Genomic DNA, 17,455 nt, shown 5'->3' with positions numbered 1-17,455 from the left:
CCGACCAATTCCTTGTTTTTAAGTGTCCTTTAGGTCAAAAAAATAAGGTTTTTAATTTTTTACACAACTTGCCTTGCATTCCATTTGTCTTAATTTTTAGCTCACCTGAGCCGAAGGCTCAAGTGAGCTTTTCTGATCAAAATTTGTCCGTCGTCTGTCGTTGTCGTTGTCGTTGTTGGCGTTGTCGTTGTTGTCGTTGGCGTTGTCGTTGTCGTAAACTTTTCACATTTTCATCTTCTTCTCAAGAACCACTGGGCCAATTTCAACCAAACTTGGCACAAAGTATCCCTGGGTAAAGGGGATTCAAGATTGTTCATATGAAGGGCCACGCCCTCTTCCAAGGGGAGATAATTATGAATTAGTGAAAAATTATTAGCATTTTTAAAAAATCTTCTTCTCAAGAACCACTGGGCCAGGAAAGATGAAACTCCTGTGGAATCATCCTCAGGTTTTTTCAAGTTTGTTCAAATCATGACCCCCAGGGGTAGGGTGGGGCCAAAATGGCTGACCAAAGTTTTACATAGGAATATATAGGAAAAATCTTTAAAAATCTTCTTCTCAAGAACCACTGGGCCAGGAAAGATTCCTGTGGAATCATCCTCAGGTAGTGTAGATTTTTGTTCAAATCATGACCCCCAGGGGTAGGGTGGGGCCAAAATGGCTGACCAAAGTTTTACATAGGAATATATAGGAAAAATCTTTAAAAATCTTCTTCTCAAGAACCACTGGGCCAGGAAAGATGAAACTCCTGTGGAATCATCCTCAGGTAGTGTAGATTTAAGTTTGTTCAAATCATGACCCCCGGGGGTAGGGTGGGGCCAAAATGGCTGACCAAAGTTTTACAAAGGAATATATAGGAAAAATCTTTAAAAATCTTCTTCTGAAGAACCACTGGGCCAGGAAAGATGAAACTCATGTGGAATCATCCTCAGGTAGTGTAGATTCAAGTTTGTTCAAATCATGACCTCCGGGGCTAAAAATGGCTTTTTACATAGGAATATATAGGAAAAATCTTTAAAAATCTTCTTCTTAAGAATCACTGGGCCAGGAAAGATGAAACTCCTGTGGAATCATCCTCAGGTAGTGTAGATTCAAGTTTGTTCAAATCATGACCCCCGGGGCTAGGGTGGGGCCAAAATGGCCGACCAAAGTTTTACAAAGGAATATATAGGAAAAATCTTTAAAAATCTTCTTAAGAACCACTGGGCCAGGAAAGATGAAACTCATGTGGAATCATCCTCAGGTAGTGTAGATTCAAGTTTGTTCAAATCATGACCCCCGGGGCTAGGGTGGGGCCAAAATGGCCAACCAAAGTTTTACATAGGAATATATGGGAAAATTTTTTAAAAATCTTCTTCTTAACAATCATTGAGAAAGGAAATATGAAACTTAAATGAAATTATCCTCAGGTAGTGTTTTTTGTTCAAATCATGACCCCCGGGGCTAGGGTGGGGCCAAAATGGCTGACCAAAGTTTTACATAGGAATATATAAAAAAAAAATCTTTACAAATTTTCTTCTGAAGAACCACTGGGCCAGGAAAGATGAAACTCATGTGGTATCATCTTCAGGTATTGTAGATTCAAGTTTGTTTAAATCATGACCCCCGGGGCTAGGATTGGGCCAAAATGGCTGACCAAAGTTTTACATAGGAATATGTAGGAAAAACTTTTAAAATCTTCTTCTCAAGAACCTTTGGGCCAGGAAAGACGAAACTTATGTGGAATCATCCTCAGTTACTGAAGATTCAAGCTTGTTCAAATCATGACCTCTGGGGCTAGTTTTGGGCCCAAAATGGCTCACCAAATTTGTACATAAGGATATAAAGGGAAACCTTTTAAAATCTTCTTTTCAAGTACTTCAAAGCCATGATTAGTGATATTTTTCTATTTATATGGAATCATGGAATCATCCTCAGGTAGTGTAGATTGTACATTGTTCAAATCATGACACCCAGGTGGGTTAAAATAAGGGCCCCCCGGTTAACTTTCAGTTTTGATCTGATATGTGCTTTTTCCTAGTAGATGTGCTCAGGTGAGCGATGTGGCCCTTGGGCCTCTTGTTAGATTTTCCTCGCCTTTACATTTTTATCATTTTAAATTCCAAGGAACACATAAAATTTGAAATCAAAATTTTTTACCAAAATCAAAAAGGTTAAAACATACGACTTTACAGTAGTCTTTACAACCATTCTCCATGATAAATTAAATTCCAGGCTTTAAATTTGACATCCTTGTCAGCTGCATTCTCAATTTCTTTAAAAAAAGGAACCTGTAAATATACATACAACGTCATTGATCATTTGCAGAATTGTTTTGTTAAAAGCATTCTGATAAGCACTTTTTAAATGACAATACCCAGTAAAAGATGCTTGAGTTTTTGATTGACAATATATCAACGAAGGTTTTGGAGATCATGTCTTCCAACAATCTTTCATTATTTCCATCGGAACCAATTGGCCCTGCTAAAAGCAGACCTATTTTTGAATTTACATTACAAGAAGGAAACGCTTACTGAGACCTTCTACTCGACATTCAGATATATCGAAGCAGCATTATCAATTAACAATAATTATTTCCATTCATAAGCAATCTGGTTAAAATGAAATTCTTTGATCCGCTCACCTAGATCGCTACACGGCTGATTTTAGTCAGATTGATTCATACGTCGACTAAATACACGAGGGGTGATCAAAAAGTTCGCGAACTAATTGAATAACTTCTAAAAAAGAAATGATGTAGGTTTACAGTGTAGCAAATTTTTCAAAGTAGTTTAATGCTCATCTGCAACCGCTCTGCCCATGCGCGGATCACGTGAAATAGGCGGTCACGTGACATGCTCCTCAGCGTTCTGTCACAGAACCTTAAAGATTTTTCAAGTTATTTTTTACAACAAAAACAGTCCATTTGTAAGAGATGGCAAATTGTCGGCAATGGTACTGTAATAGTAGATAATGATATCCTTTTCCAGACTGAGCATGGGGACTATCACAACCCGAGTTCTCTGTCTTTGGAGCGTCGTTTATTCAATGTGGATAAAGTATGGATGCCTTCTTTTTATCATATCTGTTTGAAGTCTAGATCAAGAAAACAATTTTTTAGGGATTTAATAATTATATTATTGTAGAAATATTCAAGTTTTTTTTTCTAACTCTTAAGTTTGTGATCTTTTATAACAAATTGCTTAACAAAGGACACGTCTCTTCCCCAACTTGCTTTCAGTGAGCAACAGTACAACCTTTATTTTTAAACATCTCCTTTCCCTCACTAAAACAATCAATCCAATTAATGACAAAATTTCTGGCAAGTCTTTTGTCTTCATAAACCGTGTACATGTTATCATAAGCTTCTGCAAAGGAATTTCCAAGATATACGTTAAACTTTACAGCCGTTCGGTTATCGAATATGACTGAGTCAACCATTTCTTGTCACAAGTGATCTTCATATTGACGTCATTTTCACACTGTGACGTCACAAACATGGTGCAAAACTTCTCATTACATAGGCTATTTATAGAACATATGTATGACTCTATGTGTGCCAAATTTCATTATACCCCCCGCTTGAAAAGCGGGAGGGTATATAGTAATCGTTAATTCCGTCCGTCCGTCCGTCTGTGTCCGTCCGTCTGTTACGCTTTAGGGTACCTATCTCTTATCCGCAACTCCTCTCATACCACTGAATGAAATTTGATGAAACTTTCACAGAATCTTTATTACATATTGCACTTGTACATCTCCTATTTTACTTTTTGATCTGACACATATTTTGGGTTTCCCGGCCATGGCAAATCATGGACTTTGTCATCAGTTATAACCATATGGGAGGCGGGGGGTATCATTTAGTGAGCTCATTGCTCACAGTACCTCTAGTTTTGATCTGTGGTTTTTGTAAATATAGAGATAGTTCGCGAACTTTTTGATCACCCCTCGTATAGTGAGCTTGAAATTAAAAAAAATGTAACATTTGTTTTATAATTGAATATTGTACTATGAAAAAACATTAATGGTAACCTAATAAGTTTTAAGATGAATATAATGACTTTAACTTTTCAATCACCAAATTCCCATACTTACCGTATACCGGGTTTTCTTAGCGGGTGTAAAAATTGGCGTTTTGCCTACTCAAAGGTATGCCAATAATTTTGGCGTAATTCATTTTAGCGGATGCAGGGTTTCAACTCTTTGCAGATGGACACTAAGAAGACTACTGACTATTTTAGCTATCAAAATTTTAGCGCACTATCATCAAAACGCCAAAATTAGCACCCCGTTAAAATAACCCGCTAAACGGTATGTAGCAATATACCCCAATTATCTGTCTATGGAGTTTATGTCTCTCAGTTGAATTAATACTCGAGGGTACGCTCAAAGTAAGAACAATAGCTATTGGCTGATTGATTGATTGACTGCATGTTGTTTAACGTCCCTCTCGAGAAATTTTCACTCATATGGAGATGCCACCACTTCCCGGTGGAGAGCTACAAATTCTGTCCGATACTCGGCACTTAGGGCCATTGGGCAGTGACGGATCTTTTTCGTGCCCACACCTTCTGCGACACTGGACCTCAGTTTATACGTTTCCGGTCCGGTAAGGACCGGTCTCCACATCCCACAGTGGGATTGACTCCTTACTTCGCGACTTTAGAGCAGACGCTCTACCACTGCGCCAGGCGGTCAAAGTTGATGAAACAGAAATAGTCTCGCTTAAAGGTCATCATTTCGCAAGTTCTATTGTCGATAAAATGACCTTGTCAGCAAATACAATAGAATCATTAAGACAATATTGACTGACGTTTTTTTTTTTTTTCAAACTAATTGGTACACTAAATTGTCTTCTGATTTTCCCGTTATTTTCTGATCTTGCCCAAGAGCACACGGCAAGTTCGACAGGTCGGCATGGAAAGCTCACTCCGTCATGGCACCTGATCCCACCTCTAATGTTTTAGAGATCCGTGTTTCCTCTTGATTTGTATTGTTTGAATGAATAATATTCGTTATCTTCATATATCATTTCAATGTTTGTAAAAAAAAATTTAATGGTTCATGATGGCACTTTACGACTTTAAAACCAGGTATGTTCTCTAAACCATTAATGCAAAATTTATGCTGAGATATAATTCTACATATTTTTCCAAATGGCATTTTACTTGAAGATAATTTAAATTTCAAGACTAAATCAGTGTATTTTTTCTTTTCTAAATGGAGGGAAATAGATTAAACGTCATTTTGTTATTAATGTACATGTAATTTCCAATAAAAATTCTGAAAAAAAATCTAATTAAATGAAGGCATTTTTTTTTAACGATATCCAAGAATGATATTGTAGTCTCAGTAGTTTTTATTTTGCTCCCATCATAAATGAATATACATTTATTCCGTCAAAAAATATTGAAGCGAAACAAAATGCTAACTTGATCTATTAATTCATCATGGTAGACTCACATACCATAAATCATCTCAATCCTTTAAAAAGGCGCAAAAACCCTTAGAAATTATAATTGCTTTAATTTAATTTAATTTAAAGATAGATACATATGGTTTAATTAAACATATCTGTAATTTTTTAGGTTAAGACTAATTGATTTGAAGATAGGTGTAATTGATTTAAAAGATAAGTAAAATTAATATTTGAATTAATCTTAATTTGGCATTCTATAGTTATTCCATCAAAAATCATCAAGCAAAACAAAATACATTTTGATTTTTCGATCATCACGATATACTTACTTACCAAAAATCAACCCAATACAATACACATGTACCTTCAAGAGCTTTTTATGAAAAAAAAATGGGGAAAATCAAGCGGGACAGACTTGTAGTCTCCTAGTCACCGGTAGGGGACTAATAAGATTATCGATCATATGCACAATAGAACTACAGAACCCTGGGTCCTGGAGTTGTACTATTTAAAGCGTGCAACTTGGTATTGTAAGAACAGAGCAAAAACTCGTTTTCCAAACTTTTGTCTATTGACGACGCAGCAACCGTCCTTCCGGCACAAAGGCGCGAGACACTGCACACTCCGGACGCCACTTTTTCTAAAGCTTTATATTTTACGTTCCACTGCAAACGATATCGGGCTGGAAAAGCAATTCCGGATTCACAACAAACTCGTCCATCATAATTATGTGACACGCCGTTCATACACAAATGGGGGAAGACGGTAGTGAAATGCCATTTTGTAGAATTCATTAAATGTGACACTAGACAGATACATCAATCTCTTTGTAAAGAGTTATTTGACAACATTTCACAGCAATGTCGCCATGACAGTCAACTGCACTCACCTGTAGATCTGGGACAATGTTGTCGATGCTGCATGATAGCATTTTGCACATTTCCAGACCTCCCATATCTTAATTCCAGTTTTCCTACTGAGTCAACAAATCGGGTATATGCCACGAAACATACTACGTACTTCATACTGGAGACCAGACTATGCTCATTGACCTTTGAAACCGATAATTTTTCTTTTTTTCTGTCAGGGTTATACTATAATAGTAGAATTTATTTCTGAAAAGTTCGGTCGCAAATTTTAATTATTCAAAATGTACTTGTTTAAAATTAATTGCTAACTTACTTTTTCATTCGTTTAAAAAACTAAATTAAATTGTAATAGTTTTACACTTTTAAGAAATCATTTGTAAAAATTATTCATGAAAACCTTTAAAGCAAGCATGTAATTTATCAAAAATGAATATCTGTTGAGGTCATCTTCGCTTTTTATTTTGTTCAAACAATATCATAATTTGAAATGACAAAAGAAAACCCTGGTACAGTGATGTTTCTAAACATGTATTTAAGTTATTTAGATTCTTTTATTATTTTAATTCAATTTTATAACCTTTCTTCTCTAAACTTCCTTTTAGTTTGTGTATTGAAATACGATAAATATTAGGTATAGACAAGTACAGGGTGTATCTACTACAATCTAGCTCCTGCATTGCAAGAAATATAACTCTTTGAGGATGACAAAAATCTAGAGCAGGTGTATGTTTGAAGCTTCCAGAAATGGATATTCCAAGAAATAACTTATGACCTTTATTCACTGTGTGCACTAGATGGTAATGGCTACACCTTAAGTCCACTGCTCTCTTTTGGTACACGTGAACGAACATCTGTCGAGAGAGTAAAATGGTCAAATGCAAACTTACTTACAACTTTTCAATATTATACACAACCATTCCCCACGAAATCGTTAAATCTATGAAATAAATTCGCTAAACATTGCATCCAAAATTTAACGCGAGATTGATTGGTCAATGGTGCTTTTCTATAAAAGTTCAGGCTTTTTAATATCACTGACAGCTGCTTTCTCAAGAAAAGTGGAAGTGGTAAATTCACTTACCTTGTCATTGGTCATTTGCAAAATTATTTGTTAAAAAACATTCTGCATTCTGATTGTACACACAAGTACTCTGAAGTTGACATCAGCACAGGTCCTCTAACAATCTATTGGAATTCCCATGGGTACCAATTGCGCCCCGTTATCAACAGACATATTTTTGTATTTATTTGTAGCAGAAATTGTCCAAAATCTTAAGCGTTAAAAGAAGAAAACACTTGCTGAGGCATTCAACTCGACATTTAGATATATCGACGACGTATTGTCAATTCACAATGGTAATTTCCATTTTTATGTCGTCGATACATGTACAATATACCGTATTCTAGTGAGCTTGAGATGAAAGATACCACAGAGTCTGACACATCTGTTTCATATTTGGAATTTTACTTGAAAAAGATCTTAAGGACAGATGATACAAACAAATTATTTCTTTGAAAAAGATTTAATATCATGTCACAAGTTTAGAAAAGTGGATGGCTCTTAGATATTTTTCTCCTAAGAACTGGAATATGAAAAATCACTCGGAAAATATTAGTAATATTTCAATGAAAAAATAAATATAGACAAATCACATTCAGTAAAGGTTTACAGGTGAAAACAAATTTCAGAATATGTTACCATGGTGCTAAAAGTGTAATATACAGTAACCTTTAAAAAATTATACCAAGCCAGGTGAATTTTATTAGGAAAAGCTAAATGGTAAAAATCAGCCTGTGTGATATTGCTAATGTTTTGTCATTTTGATCTTCCTCTTAAAATTCACCTGGCTTGGTATATATTTCTAAAGTTATATTTGTTTTTTCATTGAAATATTACTAATATTTTCCAAGTCTTTTGATACTAGTGATATATAAATTTTCTGTTACAAAGTTGGATGGTATAATTCAACGCTATACCTTACACATACAAAAATTCTTCCCTCTATGGGTGTATTACATCCCAGTGTGTATATTCCATAAAATTTTCCCTAGCATTTATTGCTTCATTGGAGGGGTGGCACTTTACCACATACTATCTGCCTTTCATACATGTATTCCTTTGAAAATCACGACATTTATCAAATATTCATAAATGTGTACATATTAATGTTTAAAAGCTAAATGGTTAATATTCGGTTGCATATCTGGAATACAGATATATATTCCTGCGTCTTAAAATAAAAATGTAAGATGTAAATGAGTAATATAATTTATTATATCTATGTAAGCATATTCAATTTATCGTTTTTAAAAGTGCATTGATTGCTTTAAAATAAATATTAAATTACGGATACCCTTTTGTATAAGGTAAGACATTCTGGAATTGGTAAAACAAGAAAGGTAAGGAGAAACTAGTCATTTGTAATAAACAACCAAAATTATTTTTGATATTATAATCTCACAATCAGATGTTGATTTAAGTCTGTTACAATTCTTGATCCAGTGACCCTTACCCTTTCTTCCCAGCTTCGTGCAATTTAGGCTATGCAAAATGTGCATTCAAAAAAGTCACACCGAGGGTTCATTCCACAAGATTGATAACACTTATCAAAGCATTGTGAATAATAAAAAATGACTAGATAAATAAGCAAATGACACAGAAAATAACAATTTCACTTAAGTTCAATACAACTCGCAAATATTTATATTTCATCGTAGTTTATTTTTGAGGATGAAAAGCATGGACAACAAGAATCTAACAGATTTGTTGAAGTTCGCTTCTTCTTCTTCGTTTTCATAGTGAAGTCTTGATTTTTCCAGTCGTATATTTGTAGAAGGGAAACCCGAGTTCCTCGTAAAGCTACAACCAGAGAGTTTTCTACAATTATGACGTTCGTTGGTTTGACGTCAACGCCAAATTCGTAAGTGTTTTCCACAGGTGTCGAAAGGTATTCTCCTTCCGGTGAAAAAACTTGAACTCGAAAGTTGTTCGCATCTGCAACATAAATGTTATCGTATTTATCAACGAACACACCTTGCGGGTAAAAGAATTCACCATTCTGAGAGCCTTGTTTGCCGAAAATATGAAGAATAGTGCCATCGTTTTTGTGAATTTTCACTCGATGGTTTCCACTATCAGAAACCACAATGTCGTCGCGACTATTGACAGCAACGTAGTATGGCACCATGAAATGGTTTGGCCCACTCCCTCTAGAGCCGAACTTCGTCGAAGGTTTTTTCCGCTCTGTGAAGATGTGAATGTTGCTGTTTTGTAAACTTGAAATAATAACTTTTCCCATTCTCGAGACACAGATTCCAAAAGGGTTTTCAAACTTATAGAAAGAGCCGTGGGAGGCAATTACATTGCCCGCGTGTCCATATTCTCTCATGATAGCTGAACCTGCGCGGCTAACCGTCAGCAAAATAGACCCTTGAGCAGTGACTGCAATATCCCGGATTGAGCAATCACAGACAAACCCTCCAAGGTAATCCCCGGATTTGGAGTACATCAAAACTTTGTTGAGACTGCAATCAGCTACTAAAATTTCTCCTGTTAGAGGAGAGAACGCCATACCCGAAACATGAACCAAGCCATCTTGGTCTAAACCAAAATGGCCGAACGTTTTCAGCAGTCTTGTAGACCTAGGTTTGGTAAACCTCACAGAGTATTTGTCAGGGTGTAATAAAGGAATAGATGTGTGTTCATTCTGTGGGAGGTTGTTATCAAAACTTCCAGATTCTACATATTCACTGGAATGTTGCACAGTATCTTGTAAACTGATAATAAAGTGGTTGTCGGGAAATCCATACACTCCATTTGGAGGGATGTATACAAGCTAAAACAGTAAACAAAAAAATCAATTACACAACTTCCGCATAGGTAGATATTGATATTCCGTACAGGTATATATTGGCTAAATGCTTTGACTAATGAACACCACACCATAAATGAATAACCCTGAAATTTACAGTAAAATTACATAATTTCAGTGCTTATATATGAAACATATGGAGATAACGAACAGTATTCAAGATCAAAGATCCATAAAATAATACAAAATATGAGCAGAGCAAACACGGACCTCCAAAACATCAGAGGTGGGATCAGGTGCCATAGAAGAGTGAGCATTCCCTGCCATGCTCCTTGTCATGATCGGGAAATAACGGAAAAATCCGTCGTCAATTCAGTGTATAAATAATGGACTAACAATTAGTATGGAAAACGTCAGTCAGCAACTCAATGATAAATTGTACTTGCTGACAAGTTCATTGTGTCTACCATAGAACTTATGAAATAACTTTAAACGAGATTGCTGATATTCTTGTTTCATCAACTTGTTTGTCAGTAATTTATTTACCTCGTTTTAGAAATTGTTCATACGTAGAGCATTCTCTTCCATATTGAATCAACTGAGATATATAAACTCCGTATGAAGGTGTCAGATGAAGGTATGTTGCTGCATAAGTTAGGGAAGTTGACGATTGAAAACTTAAAGTTATACCATTTATCATAGAACTTGGTTGTTAGATTACCATTAACGTCTTTTTCAAGTAAAATATCCAAATATGAAACAACTCTGTGGTATTTTTTTTTATCTCAAGCTCACCAGGATATATCGTATCGACATAAGAATGGGAATTACCATTGTTAATTAACAATATGTCGTCGATATATACATGTATAATTGGACAAACTCCCCTTCATATGAATACAAAAATAGGTCTGCTAATAACAGGGCACAATTGGTACCCACAGGTATTCCAATAGATTGCTGGAAGACCTGGTCTCCAAAACAACATAGATAATTGTCAATCAGAAACCTCAAACATCTTTTTGATGTCAACTTCAGAGAACTTGTGTTTTAAATGGTACCTGATCCCACATCTGATGTTTTGAAGGTCCGTGTTTGCTCTGCTTCTGTTTTGTATTGTTTTATTGACTTGAATACTGTTCGTTATCTCCATATGTTTCATCAGAATGTTTTCAACAAAATAATTTTGCAAATGACAAATGACAAGGTAAGTAAATTTACGAGTTTCATTTTATTGAAAAAGCAGCTGTTAATGATATCAAAAAGCCTGACCTTTCATTTATCGTGTGGAATGGTTGTGTATGAAGTTGAAAAGTCGTAAGTTTTGAACACTGGGGAACAGTTCCTCATATTCTTATCACATGTATATTAAACCGTTTAAAAGTTGATAAAAGATTGTCTCTCCACTGCAATATAAAGGTATTTTCAGAATTTAAACAACATTGTTAGGAAATCATATATTATAATCCACCCCCCCCCCCCCCCCCAAAAAAATCTAAGAAAGGCGAAGGGTGGGGGTACACAGCGGCCTGTGTCAAATGGTTCTCCAGATATCTCGTCAATCTACAATCATGATTGTTTTCAAAGACATTTATTTTCTGATGTAGACAATATTTAATGTTTTCATAAAAGTTACAAGACATTTGTAAAACGTACAGTACCTGTCTGCAGATTGGACATGGGAAGCTTCCAACGGACTCGAATCTGCTGACGATATAGTCCCTCAAACAGTCTTCGCAGAAAGTGTGTAAACAAGGCAGCGCTTTTGGTTTCTTAAAATGTTCCATGCATATTGAACATGACAAAAGTGAAGTTTCTATCTGACCTGCAACTGATCTAGCCATTTTATTTACGCATTGTTGTGTTGATTTCCAGTGTGTACGATTTATAGTCACAGGCACATGATCAAGATAACTATATTTAGAAAGGTGCGTTTAGATGCATATTTCCGTTTTCGATTATGAATCGATATGAATAAACCTTAAAATATCAAAGATAATTTTTTTAGCTTTTAAACGAATGTATTGTGGGTATTTATAGTAATTACAGGGAAGAACATTTCAATAATACTGAAATAAATCATTAACATTATTCCCGGAAATGTATTAAGTTTTCATTTGAATATTAGTGCACGATTAAATCTGCGTCATCGAAACGTTTTGGACGTGGTGTTCCAAATTTCCTCTGTATTTTTTCTGATGTTCAGTAGAGTTGTCAATTTAAGGTATGTTTCCGCCATGACTGATCGCTGTATATTATGCTTGTTTCGTATTAAATTACACTAAGTCTGTGCCAGTTTTTTAGGTCACTGTGAGTAATTTAATAAAGTATTTTTTACGTTTAGATTGTTGGTAAAATATTTAGGATAAAATCGTCCTCTCTTTTTCAGAATGGCGTCTGCATCTGTTCTTCAGCGATTGAATCAACGTGCAAAACAGGCAGAGTCTATCATTACCGAACTAAAGCAGCAGATTGAAATTCTAAGACAGAATGCAGGTGAAAATATACTCTGAGTAGAAATTTTAAAAAATTAGTATTGATATAGAGATAGATTTAAGATTATGGAAATAAAAAAAAAGATCCATCATATCTATCATTAAGGCTCTCGAGCATCTTGTTCTAAAAACAGAACACTAAGATTAAAAACAATTAAGCCTACGTACACTGCGTAGATTCAAGTTGCTAAAGGCATGATGGCCCATGAGCCTCTTTTTTTCCCCTTGTTGTTTATAGATATCACTGTCATGTGAATAGAATTTTTACCAGTTCTTAAGACATGTGCCATGAGACAAACTTAATTAGGTTTGTAATTATTCTTTGAATATTTTTAAGCTGTCACTATATCAAAACCTGAGGAGGAGCGACTGAAAACTGAAAATCAGAAATTACGAACTGAAGTGGAGGAACTGAAATCTCAGCTGATATTGGCAGAGATAAAGAATGGAGGTACTAATTTCTACTGAGTGAAAAACTGTATAATCCAAATTCTTTTTATTCATGAATGTGAGGACATTGTTGTCACTTTGAATTTAAAGATTGAAATTCTTTAATGTTCATGCAACAGATACATAAGTTTGTAAACACATTCCTGAAAGACTGCAGTTGGATTTAAATATCATGGTATTTGAAACTTTTTTCAGTTAAACAAGTCCCTCTACCTACCAATAGAACTGTGATGAAAGCAGAGCCACCTAAAAAAGAGAGTCCACTTGAGCCAGAGGTCAAACAAGCACCTGTCAAAACCAGCAACAAAAAACCAGAGAAGTCAGACAAGAAAGAGAAGAAGCCTGCAAATGATGGAGGTAATACATGATCAAGAGAAGCCTTTATGCTGATTTAATACAATCAGTCTCAGTTAAATGCTTTACTTTCTTTTTATTATAGAATTATTTTTAAAAAAACGTGCATGTTATTAGTTCACTGTACATAAAAATTGTACAAGCTTCAATGTAAATGAGAACATTGTTTTTCAATTAAAGAACCAAAAGCTAAGAAAGGCAAGAATGAGCCTGCAGCTGAAGGGAAGATGGACGTCTCTCGCTTAGACTTCAGAGTGGGGCAGATTGTGGACGTTAAGAAGCACCCTGATGCAGACAGTCTTTATATAGAGGAAGTAGATGTTGGAGAGGGGAAGAACCGCACGGTGGTGTCAGGCCTTGTCAAACATATCCCTATAGAACAGGTAAAGACAAATCTACTTTTTTCATCGATTTATATTTTGAGATTCTGTTTCATTAGGGAATAACCTCATATTTAGAGAAAGAAGTATTATAAAGATTTGCAATAAGAAATTGTATCATTCTATGTTCTTGTAGATGCAGAATAAAGTGGCAGTATTTATGTGTAATTTAAAACCTGCCAAAATGAGAGGAGTTCTCTCTGAAGCTATGATCATGTGTGCTAGCACTCCAGAGAAGGTGGAGATTCTAAACATCCCTCCTGGTGCGGTCATTGGGGATAAGGTCACCTGTAAGGAGTATCCAGGTATGTGTAGACCCAATCCCTTAAGTGTTGGATTAAAGGATGAATTAGCTGTTGGACAAATTTTTTATTTGTATATGTTGATTTTTTTTTTAATTTAACAAAAATTATTACATTGTATTTATTGATCAAAGTTTGGTAATCTTTTTGGTAGTCCAAAATATTAATAGCTTTTGCTAGAAGTATTTCCTCAGAATATCACCTAAATCAAGATCTTAAACTGTTTAGCAAAAGACATCTTGTGTAATTCAGAAATTGTGTACCCCTTTCCTTATATCAGGAACACCAGATGCCCAACTTAACCCAAAGAAAAAAGTCTGGGAAACCCTAGCACCAGAACTGAGGGTGAACAAAGACAAGGTAGCCACTTTTAGAGGAGACCCCCTACAGATAGAGGGGAAGGGGGTACTAACTTCACCCACCCTAAAGGATGTACAGATTAAGTAAAAAAGTATTAATTAATAAATCAACCTGTATAATCAAGAAAATGTCTGTTGGCAAATGCTATTAATTGAAATGCAGACTTCTTTGGGTGATGGTGAATGAACTGTGAAGAATGAGAAGGACTTGCAGAATACAACCGAAAATAAAACATGAATTTGAATTCTGCTGGATATCTTGGGCCTTGGAAGCTGAATTCTAATAAAGTTGATATTTAATTATTACATTTGAGTTTTGAATATGTGTCCAGTTTATTGAAATTTTGAATTTTATATGGAACAATTTTATATACAGAAAAACAGTTTTATTGATACAGTGTCCATATCTATTGAACATTTTGCTTCTTGGCTGTTGAGAGTTCCTGCTTGCCAGATAAATAATGCTATTAACACTGTGTTATCAATTCAATTTTCGCTAATCGCTTTGACTGTTATGCTGCTATTGTAAGAATGACTTCCAGACAGGCCACATATTTTCCCTGGTAGTGGAGAGTGCCGGTAAGGTTATAGTCTCCTTTGGGAAATCCAAAAGATCCATACATGTTTATATTTGGAATGCTGTAATTTCCCTGAAATTGTATTATAAATTATCACCAATATTATTATTTATAAAAAAAAATGCTTCAAAAAATTCTTCAATACAAATCATTAACTGATCAAGATCTGAATGTCCTTAAAATGCGTTTATTGTAAGTTTGATCTTTGTATTAGTATTTATGTTTATACCTGTTTGAATGGGCATTGGCAGCCAAGCCCTGATTTCTGAATTGCATCCGGACACTCCGATGCCATGTCGAGTATTTCACACAAGTCGTCATAGTCACATGACCCGAAGTCTCCGAGACATGGTATTTTGACCCAAACACCCGCTGCCTTCTTATGAATTAGTAGGGATGCCTAGAACATTAACATGGAAAGTTAATTATAAAATCAGCTTTGGAAGCCAAAACAAAAACCATCGAACTCAATGCAGTTATATATGGGAGCCTATTTTGAAACCTGTAGCTGATTACATGTGCTCAAACAGACAAGTTCTTTCCATAATATAGAATCGGTTTATCATCAAGTGAAATGCTCTCACTGGAAATTAGTTTTTCTGACTTATACCTGTAAAGGTGACTTTAAGCCCTCTTTGATGTAGCCGATGCCAGACACGTTGAAATTTCCCGGTAATGCGAGAGGGTCGGGGACCACTTGGAGTTTGGTCAGTCCAGCAACACTTCCGCCACAGTTCTTAAAGCTGAACGCCTGCACTTTTAATGTCTTACCCTATATGTCATTATGAAGTACTAGCGATAAGTATCTTATATACCATCATCTCATTGCTAGATAAAATATTGCCATTATCAGGCTCATTTCGTTGAATTATTATTCATCATGGAACAGCTATTAACACCAGTCAGTACGTATTATCTCTTTTGAAAGAATACACTTACTACTTTGGAAAAATAAACAGTGCCTCTATATATTGCGATCAAATTTTAAGTTGTTTACGAAAAGAAGATCAAAGAGTAAATATTCCATTCTGACGTACTTACAATTTTCTTGAAATATTCTGCACTGCGATATCTTTCTGGTAGAACATCGTTGTTCAGAAAGTTAAGGAAAAGTTCTGTGTCGTCTTCAATGAGTTTTCTGAGGGAGGCGGAGCCCTGTATTGCTAGGGCTGCAACAAAGACTGCAGCAACACCAGCAACCCAACAAAAACGGTACATCTTGCAAACGAATTTACAACCTATTTAATTATCAAGTTTTGTAAGCTGCCTACTATCAGCTTGTCTGAACGATAAAGTTTCTATCTAGATAAACATTAAGAAAGAAAATACAGATGAAGTTTAGGGATGTTCATATGATATCAATCGTGGCTCTCTGTGCCCTATACAAAGAGTGTTGCAAGTCTTTTTTTAAACAAAAAAAGTTTGATTCTGTATGGGAATGCAAAATTATACGAGAAAGTATTCAAGTGAACTGTAATGGAACAGGTCGTGTTTGTGAAACACTGATGCCCCCGAATGACAGCTTTTGGCAAAGGTTGAAGTTTCTAAAATGCAAGTCAAACTCAAAGGCCAAGAGATTATGTAAGGTTGTTACCTATAGAAAGAATGTGTCTCGATAAATATACCTGACAGGTGAAATATGAAGGCCCAAGTACTAACCATTAAAAACTTGTGGCCAAGGTTAAAGTTTAAAAAAAAAAAATATTGATTAAACTGCAAGGTCAAAGGGTCAAATTAAAGGCACAAGGGAAAGATCCTTACTTAATTAATATTCATTTGAAAAACATGCATTAAAATCCTAGTAAAAATATTCAAAAGCAATGGCCTAGATTAAAGTTTTTTAACAGTAGGTCAAACTCCCAGGTCAAGGTCAAAAGGACAATATTGTTGGTATTCAGAGGAAGACCTTGTCACATGGAATACTGTGTAATATGAGATCATACATATAGTACTAATTATTCAAAGTTATATCCACACTTAAAGGTTTTTATAAAAAATAAATTGGTGAAATTTAAAGGTCAAGGTCAAAGGGTAAAACTATTTATATCAATAGAAAAGTCTTGTCACAATGAATACATTGTACTTACGCAAAGTATAAAAGCCAACTGTTTCAAAAGTTATCGTTCAATTATAAAGTTGAGTAAATTCTTGCAAAACTTTAACATCAAGGTAGAGGTCAGGAAATTAAATATGTTGGTACCAAAATAAAGTTCTTTTTACAAGGAATACACATTTGAAACATGAGATCCATAGCTCAACCAATCAAAAATTACACTCTATGGGCAATGCAAAAGTTTTTGCAGACAAACGGCTCGACGGACGAACGGGCAGGGCAAAAACTGTATACCCCCGAATCTTTGATTACAAAATAGAAGTTGGAAATTTTCCTATTTTGAAATTTGTCATCGACAAAATCAATCTAATTCTACACACATGATATCTGAACTTCATGTTTACA

General features: G+C 35.1%; 3 protein-coding genes across 3 annotated transcripts; 1 reads left to right on the top strand and 2 right to left on the bottom strand.

Moving 5' to 3' along the window:
- Window positions 1–8,574: 8,574 nt before the first annotated feature.
- On the bottom strand, window positions 8,575–12,025 carry LOC134256112 (tripartite motif-containing protein 2-like). Its single transcript, XM_062738722.1, has 2 exons — window positions 11,741–12,025; window positions 8,575–10,103 (listed from the first exon to the last, which is right to left on the bottom strand). The coding sequence occupies exons 1-2, from the start codon at window positions 11,921–11,923 to the stop codon at window positions 8,970–8,972; spliced, it is 1,317 nt and encodes a 438-aa protein (XP_062594706.1). The 5' UTR covers window positions 11,924–12,025; the 3' UTR covers window positions 8,575–8,969.
- Window positions 12,026–12,195: 170 nt separating this feature from the next.
- LOC134256113 (aminoacyl tRNA synthase complex-interacting multifunctional protein 1-like) lies at window positions 12,196–14,725 on the top strand. Its single transcript, XM_062738723.1, has 7 exons — window positions 12,196–12,303; window positions 12,469–12,575; window positions 12,912–13,025; window positions 13,220–13,381; window positions 13,559–13,761; window positions 13,895–14,063; window positions 14,341–14,725. The coding sequence occupies exons 1-7, from the start codon at window positions 12,278–12,280 to the stop codon at window positions 14,505–14,507; spliced, it is 948 nt and encodes a 315-aa protein (XP_062594707.1). The 5' UTR covers window positions 12,196–12,277; the 3' UTR covers window positions 14,508–14,725.
- Window positions 14,726–14,824: 99 nt separating this feature from the next.
- Window positions 14,825–16,275, bottom strand: LOC134256114 (ganglioside GM2 activator-like). The gene is made up of 4 exons (XM_062738724.1): window positions 16,039–16,275; window positions 15,608–15,769; window positions 15,227–15,397; window positions 14,825–15,069 (listed from the first exon to the last, which is right to left on the bottom strand). The coding sequence occupies exons 1-4, from the start codon at window positions 16,213–16,215 to the stop codon at window positions 14,932–14,934; spliced, it is 648 nt and encodes a 215-aa protein (XP_062594708.1). The 5' UTR covers window positions 16,216–16,275; the 3' UTR covers window positions 14,825–14,931.
- Window positions 16,276–17,455: the final 1,180 nt, after the last annotated feature.

The sequence above is a fragment of the Saccostrea cucullata genome, unplaced genomic scaffold (assembly GCF_032062105.1).
Source record: "Saccostrea cucullata isolate Sc308-1 unplaced genomic scaffold, CSIRO_AGI_Scuc_v1 ctg141, whole genome shotgun sequence".
NCBI lineage: Eukaryota > Metazoa > Mollusca > Bivalvia > Ostreida > Ostreidae > Saccostrea > Saccostrea cuccullata.
Note: the sequence above shows the minus strand (reverse complement) of the source record. Positions and strands in the feature narration are given on the sequence as shown.